The sequence below is a fragment of the Arabidopsis lyrata genome (assembly GCF_000004255.2).
Source record: "Arabidopsis lyrata subsp. lyrata unplaced genomic scaffold ARALYscaffold_7, whole genome shotgun sequence".
In the NCBI taxonomy this organism is placed as follows: Eukaryota; Viridiplantae; Streptophyta; class Magnoliopsida; order Brassicales; family Brassicaceae; genus Arabidopsis; species Arabidopsis lyrata.
In genome coordinates this window covers 20,762,379-20,770,461 of record NW_003302549.1, presented here as the reverse complement: position 1 = coordinate 20,770,461, position 8,083 = coordinate 20,762,379, and the positions used below count along the sequence as shown (strand labels likewise).

At 39.8% G+C, this 8,083-nt stretch overlaps 1 protein-coding gene across 1 annotated transcript; it reads left to right on the top strand.

Moving 5' to 3' along the window:
- The first annotated feature begins 933 nt into the window (after positions 1–933).
- Positions 934–1,372, top strand: LOC110226553 (uncharacterized protein At4g04775-like). Its single transcript, XM_021018494.1, has 2 exons — positions 934–1,098; positions 1,163–1,372. Exons 1-2 carry the CDS (start codon positions 934–936, stop codon positions 1,370–1,372), a joined length of 375 nt encoding a protein of 124 aa, XP_020874153.1.
- Positions 1,373–8,083: the final 6,711 nt, after the last annotated feature.

Genomic DNA, 8,083 nt, shown 5'->3' with positions numbered 1-8,083 from the left:
TTTAAGCTAGTAAAAACAAAATTAGCCCTCTTGTTTTTTTTTGTTAAAATATGTAGCAAATTACATGAAAATAGAACCATAAGTTTGTCAGAAAAATATGTAGCAAATTCTGCAGTCAGATTTTAATAAAACGATTTGCTGCCTATACGTAAAGTTTGCCACATGCTCCTACGGTGTTACCGGGCTAGAATATTCCGATTTGCCGAGGTGGTAGAAGATATTTCTCCAAAAATCTTGTCATATTTAATATTTTTCTTGACATAAACTGTTTTTAAAATGAATTTTATGTGACGAAAAAAAAAATGAATTTTATGTAATAAAATTTTCTGTTACTGTTTATGGACCTTATTTTTTATTTGGAGACAACAAGATATAATAGAAGATATAATACAAATAAAAAAAAAGATATAATACAAACAAAACAGTTCTATATATGGGGGTGAAATGGTTTGATATGTTGAAAGAAATATGTAGGTATTTTACTTCAACAAGACAACAAATATTGTAAAAATTTGGCTAGCTATAGAATAATAGGTTGTTATTTTAAAACGGGTTGGCTGATTTTATAGCCATAACTAGTTGCATTCTCAGCTTTTTCCCCCAACCTTTTCTCTCCTGATAATTCCACCATTAACTTAGATAATTCTCCCAATTTCAACATGTACTTTCGGATTCATCCTTAAAACTACGCCTCCAATTGAACCGGTCATTAAACTGGGATTAACCACAAATCCGCGTTTACTAAACCGCGACTGCGATTTACCCGACTAAATACCCATTACCCGTTAAGAAAACGATGTCGTTTTCCACTTGATAAATCTCATCAAAACCCAAGCAAAAAAAGACGTCGTTTCCATTCTTCTTCTTCTACAAAATCGATTTGGGCGTTTAGGGTTCTACATTCCACTTCAGAGCATCTGAAATTTTAAGAAAATGAGCACCATGAGCTACTACTCATCTGCTTCCAGTTCAGGTTTTCGTGCCTCTCCTCCTGGTGTCCCCTCCAAATGCTGGTGTGGAGAAGAGATCACCACTTTCACATCGAAAACAAAGAAAAAACCATACCGGAGATTCTACCGGTGCGCGATAGCAATGAAGGTACATATTTCGATTTTTTGAAATTGTTAATTGATCGAAAAGAGTAAATGGGTTAGATTTGTAGAGAGAAAATGAAGAGCACTTGTTCAAATGGGTTGATGAAGCTCTCTTGGACGAAATTAACATGGTAAATGAGAAGTGTAAGAGAGTTGCAGAGAATCTTAGTGCTCTGAGAGTGAACGTGATGGTTAATATGGAGCTCCAGAACAAAAACATTAAGCAGATGGAGGAAGAGCTGATTAAGAAGATGGAGGGTGAAATAAAGCCTGGTTAATTTGTGGAGATTTTAATGAAATTCTTGAGGGGGATGATCATTCTCTACATGATGTTTCACCATCAAATCCACCTGGGATGAAAGATTTTCAAGACTTGGTCAGATATTGTGAGCTTACAGATATGAGTTATCAGGGGCAGCGTTATACTTGGTGTAACAAGCAACAGGATGGAGTCATTTGCAAGAAGCTTGATCGGGTGTTGATAAATCAGAACTGGATTCAGCAGTATAAGGAATCGTACTCGGTGTTTGAGCCAGGGGGTTGTTCTGATCATTTAAGATGCCGGATTCATATAACAGAGAAAGTGAGTAAGATAAGGAAACCGTTCAAATTCGTTAACACCACCACAAAGTTTCCGGGATATCTCAGAGAATTAGAAGACAAATGGCAGCTGGCTCCGCCTCTGTTTCACTCTACTTCTGCGATGTATAGGCTGTCTAAACAACTGAAGGGAATTAAGCCAATGTTGAGAAACATGGGGAAACAAATGGTTGGTGACATCACCATGAGAACCAGAGCAGCTTATAGCACTCTTTGTGACTTGCAGGCGAAAACTATGGCAAACCCAACTCCACAGGCGGTTAATGTGGAGGCAGAAGCATATGAGAAATGGAAACGCTTGTCGGATATTGAAGAGAGATACTTAAAGCAGAAAGCTAAGTTACATTGGATGGTAGTTGGGGACCAAAACAATAAAACTTTCCACACGGCTGCGAAGCTCAGGGACATACGGAATAATATAATGGAAATACATTGTGAAGATGGTCAAATTGCAGATACTCAAGAGAGCATTAAAGCTGAAGCGGAAAGACACTTTAAAAACTTCCTTTCAATGAAACCGCAGGATTATGTTGAATGGTCGTGCGAGGATTTACAAAGCATTCTTGAGTTCAAATGTGATGACAATGATAAGAGTATGCTCACGGGGGAAGTAACAGAGGAAGAAGTCAGAAAGGTGTTATTTGCAATGCCAAACAATAAGTCTCCAGGTCCTGATGGATTTACATGTGAATTCTTCAAAGACTCATGGTCAATAGTGGGGAAGGATTTTGTGGTAGCAATCCAGTCTTTCTTTAAGACAGGTTTTTTACCGAAAGGAGTCAACTCTACTATTTTAGCCCTAATCCCAAAGAAAAAAGAAGCACAAGTCATGAAAGACTACAGGCCGATATCATGCTGCAACGTTCTCTACAAAATCATCTCCAAAATTCTGGCGAACCGGTTAAAGATTATTCTCCCAAAGTTCATCACCTCAAACCAAACTGCTTTTGTTAAAGATAGATTGCTAATGGAGAATCTCTTACTTGCAACAGAAATCATCAAAGACTACCATAAGGACTCTATCTCTCCGCGATGCGCGATGAAAATAGATATATCGAAGGCTTTTGACTCAGTGCAATGGAGCTTTTTGCTGAACACTTTACGGGCTCTTGATTTCCCGGAGCAATATGTAAGCTGGATCCGAACTTGCATATCCACAGCTTCATTCTCTGTTCAGGTGAATGGAGAACTAGCGGGCTATTTCGGAAGTGAGCGAGGACTTCGACAAGGCTGCTCACTTAGCCCTTACCTGTTTGTTATTTGCATGAATGTGCTCTCTCTCAAGATAGACAAAGCTGCAAAGGACAAGAGTATCGGGTATCATCCAAACTGTAAACATCTTAAGCTCACCCATCTCTGTTTCGCCGATGATTTAATGGTGTTTGTGGCTGGGGATAAGAAATCTGTCAAAGGAACTCTCGAGGTATTTGATGATTTCGCTATCCATTCGGGCTTAAAGATCAGTCTAGAAAAATCAACTTTGTATATGGTGGGTGTTCCCGCAGCCATTAAAGAAGACATTCTTCAAGAATTCCCGTTTGAGTATGGCTTGTTGCCGGTTAGATATCTGGGACTGCCGCTATTAACACGCAGGATGACCTCGTCGGACTACTCTCCGCTGCTGGAGAAGATACGGTCTCAGATAAGCACATGGACAGCGAGAACACTTTCCTTCGCTGGGAGATTGCAATTACTCAGATCAGTCACGTTTAGCCTTACAAATTTCTGGATTGCAGCGTTTAGACTGCCTAAAGCCTGCATTAAGGAAATAGACAAAATGTGCTCTGCTTTTTTGTGGTCAGGTCCTTCCTTGAACAGTAAGAAAGCAAAGGTTGCATGGGTTGATGTTTGTACACCAAAGAGTGAAGGTGGATTAGGGCTGCGATCCATTGAGGAAGCAAATAAGGTTAGTGTTTTGAAGTTGATTTGGCGCTTATTGTCGGTAAAAGGGTCCTTATGGGTGGATTGGGTGCAAAGATATTTGATTCGTCATGGTTCCTTTTGGGCTGTCAAAGAAAACACAACATGCGGCTCTTGGATATGGAGAAAAATGCTTAAGTACCGAGACATGGCCAAAAATTTTCATCGGGTAGAAGTAAGGAGTGGAGAAACCACGTCTTTTTGGTATGATTCATGGAGTAACCTGGGTTATCTCATGGAGAAGCTTGGGGAACGGGGCTGTATTGACCTGGGGATTCCTCTATCAAGTACAGTAAAGGAAGTGCTGACTATGACCCGCAGAAGGAACCATCGACAAAATATCCTTAATCTGGTGGAAGAAGAAATTCGAAAACAAAGGTTAAATCAGAGAACAATGGACCGTGATATAGCATTGTGGAAGGGGAAAAATGGCTGCTTTCGTAAGAAGTTTATAACAGGAGAAACATGGTCGTTGCTACGTATTGCTAAGCCACTGATGGAGGGACATAAGGAGATATGGTTCTCTTACGCAACTCCTAAATATGCATTTCTTACTTGGCTGGTGTTGAAAAACAGAATCTCAACGGGGGAGAGAATGGTGAAATGGAATAGTAATGTGAATCCAAGTTGTGTTTTTTGTAATGTACAGATGGAGACAAGGGAACACCTATTCTTTACATGTCATTACTCCAAACAGATTTGGAGGACTTTGGCAAAGGGGATCCTCTTAAACAGATTCTCGGAATGTTGGAGTGAGATATTGAAGATCCTAGCAGAAAACGTACTTGACAAAACAAAGAGCTTCTTGCTAAGGTATATTTTCCAGAACTCCATACATTCGATTTGGTGTGAAAGGAATAGAAGAAGGCACGGAGAGCAGCCCTCATCGATAGAGGTACTTGTGAAGATGATAGATAAAAATGTCCGAAACCGGTTGTGCACGATCCAAGGAGGTGGCGACTTGAGATTTGAAGGTGGCATCCAAGTTTGGTTTGAATCAAGGCAATAGAGTTTACACGATAAAAAAGTTCTATTCAATTTGTTTTTGAAAAAGTTAGCATTCTATATGTATAAACGTTTCTTTTTCTTTTGAATATAATTTAACATTAAATTCAAAAAAAAAAAAAAAAAAGAAGATGGAGGGTGAACTCTTGACCATGAAGGAGAATGTGGAGGAGCTAGGACATGTTATGGCTAAGTCAGCTTTGAAGACTGTAGGGATTGCTGCTGTAGTTGTTACCTCAATTGTATGGCTTTGGGGAAGAGTGTAGGTGTTGAGGTTTTAGAGTGAATCTATGTCAGTTTGTAGTGAATCTGTTTGTGTTTTGTTTTGTAATGTGAATCTATGTTGAAGCTTTGTTTTGTAATGTGAATTTATGTTTGTCTTTTGTTTTGTAATGTGAATCTGTTTTGTCTTTGTTTGTAGTGAATCTGTTTTGTCTTTGTTTGTAATGTGAATCTGTTTGGTAAGGAAAATGACAAATTGAACATAAGAATAGGTAAAGATAAGACTCCTAAAGATTACATAAGAATAGTCAGTCATCATCCAAAACAATAACATCCTAAAGAGAATCAACTTCCGAAAGAGGCAACATCCAACATAGACAAAAGAGGATGAAGATTGTTCCAAAGACAACATCCAAACAATCTAAACCAATCAACAACTAGAACTACTCCCACGGCTCCCATTGATCTCATTGACTGCTTCTCTGTGTGAGTGTGATTGTATCGGGTCCCTGAGTTGTTTCTTGATGCTCCATTGTAGGCTGAGAGGTAGATGTGCCTTCACTCTTCTTGGTCTTCTTAGTATTCTTCTTCTCCTTTGGTGGTTGAGACGATCCAGCAGCCTAAAACAAAAACAAAATGCAACATGAGCAACAAAATGTCTGACCAAACAGAAGCCTAAAACAGAAGCCTAAAACAGAAACAAACATCATCATCTTTGATTCTTCTTCTTCCTACTCTTCTTCTCCTTAGGGAACTTCTTACATCCAGCTGCATTGTGACCTGCTTCACCACAAGATCTGCAATGCATTGTTGTTCCTTTCCTTCCTAGTTTTAGTTTCTCTGGTTCACCCTTCTTCTTTTTCTTCTTTGGTGACTCATTTGGACCCTTGATCCGATTGTAATTCTTTTTCTCACCTTTCTTTCTCCCAGGTGGAACAGGATCTTCGAGAGGTGCAGTTATTAACTTTAAACATGTAGGCCAATACATTTGTCCTCTAACTAGCTCAGGTCCGGTCTCATATTGTTCTTGTCAAGTGTGAGTGTTAAACATTGGAACCACATAATCTTCAACATCCTTACCCACATCATTGATTGCTTCATAGGCGTGTTCACATGGAATCCCTGTGACTTGCCATTTGCAGCATGAGCAGTCCCACTCCTCAGTGGTCAAGTTCACAGCATTAGAGCTCCCATCTTTCCAAACCTCAAATTTTCCATGTGTTCCTTTCGTTACTTCATATTGCACAGCAATTTCCCACTCTTCTTCCAGAATATCTGAGACATACTCAGATATCTTCTTCTTCCAGAATATCTGAGACATACTCAGATATCTTCTTCTTCCATCTGCTAATCTTCTCTTTTCTCTTACTTTTACGTGCCATTGCTTGTCTCCTAATTGTTTCCATCATAGGAACCAATGCTTTGGCCCTAGATTTGACAATTGTGGCATTGAAAGACTCTGTTGCATTGTTGTCCACATCCTCACAATAGCTGCCTAGTCTAAACCAAGGTCTACACCAATTCTTTGGTTCTTCCTTCATGACATCCTCATACAAGGCCATGCTGTAAGCTCTCATCTCATTGAGATTAGCTTTGTATTGTGAATCACTGTAACTCCATGCTAAATTCCAGACAAGCTTCTTCAGCAAATCCAATGATCCATGTCTCTTCTTCAGGTTCTCCACTATATGCTTCACACAAGGTCTGTGTTCAGCATTTGGCAATGCACTCTTGACAGCACTAATAATTCCCTGCCAAAAACACACATATTAGCACTTATAAAGCACTATGATCTACACATAATAAAACAATGACACATAAGAAAATACATACCTTGCAACGATCTGATATGACCACATAGCCACTGCCATCCTTCAGGTTCAAGTCATGCTTGAGCTGATTCAAAAACCAGAGCCAATTATCTGCATTCTCAGACTGAATAGTTGCCCAAGCCACTGGATAAATTTGGTTGTTAGCATCATGAGCAATAGCAGTGAACAGAGATCCTTTAACCGCATGCTTCAAAAATGTTCCATCAATCCCAATGAGTGGCCTACAGTAGTAGAATGCATTCTTCATTGCTCCAAGACATACATATATCCGGTTAAAGACATCATTCCCTTTGGCATCAGGAATGGTATCAACAATTGCAGTTGATTCTGGGTTTGAAGTCATGATTTCTGCCACATATCCTCGGAGGTGAGCAAACTGTTGAGCATATTCTTCTTTCAGCCACTTTAGAGCTAGTAGTCTTCCATCTTGCACTTGTCCTATAGTACTAACCAGCTTCCATTGCTCCTTGATATGCCTCTAAATGTCAAGAGGCATGAAATTAGGCTGCAACCTTAGTTTATCCATAAACAATCTCCCAATCACTCTCCTCTTCAGCAGCTTGCATTTTCCATTGGAAGTACACACATGATCCAAGCATTTGGTCTTTATTACCCACAACTGCCTCTCATTATCATATGAGGCATAGACATACCATTCACACTCCTTTCTTTGTGCACACCTAAAGCTAATTTTATCCTTCTCCCACCTACTTTGTTTAGCATTTATCCTATGCTTCATTGCATAATGCAACACCGTCTCTTTAAACTCAAAACCAGTGAAGAATATTCTGCCTATAGCTAACTTATCATCCGAAGCTAACCTAATTTTCCTATCTCTAGTGATCACAGGATCTTCATCTTCATTTTCATCTTCTGGAATTTGATTCCTTCGAATCTGAAACTCATCAAACCAATTAGCTACTTCTTTCTCTATCTCGAACTCAAACCTCTCGGCCAAATCTTCTTCAGGCACATCCTTCTTCTCTTTTCCCCTCTTCCTCTTCTTACTGCTTTCAGCTCCGTCATCGGCTCTGGCATCTTCTCCATCACCTCCGTCGTCTTCGCCAGCGGCTCTGTCATCTTCTCCATCGGCTCTGTCATCTTCTCCATCGGCTCTGTCATCGTCTCCATCATTCTCTCTATCATCATTCTCTCTGTCACTCTCACAATCGCCCTCAACTCCGCTTTCACTGCTATCGCTTCCACCGTCGGCATCGAGAGCACTGTCTGGAGGATCGAAATCGGGGTCATCTGGATCGCTTTGATAAACCAACCCTTCATCCCACCAATTCTTCATTGATTTGAAATTGAATCGAAAACCTATTCGAAACCCTAATTCCCACCCAGATTTAAGCTTCGAGAACCCAGAAATCCCAAAATCCCCAAATCTCCTTTTCTCTTTTTCTCTCA

Bases quoted from the DNA above. Each gene is read 5' to 3' on its own strand.
- LOC110226553 (XM_021018494.1), top strand. From the start codon at position 934: ATGAGCACCATGAGCTACTACTCATCTGCTTCCAGTTCAGGTTTTCGT. The intron at 1,099-1,162 runs GTACATATTTCG...TTAGATTTGTAG, and splicing joins GGTGCGCGATAGCAATGAAG to AGAGAAAATGAAGAGCACTT.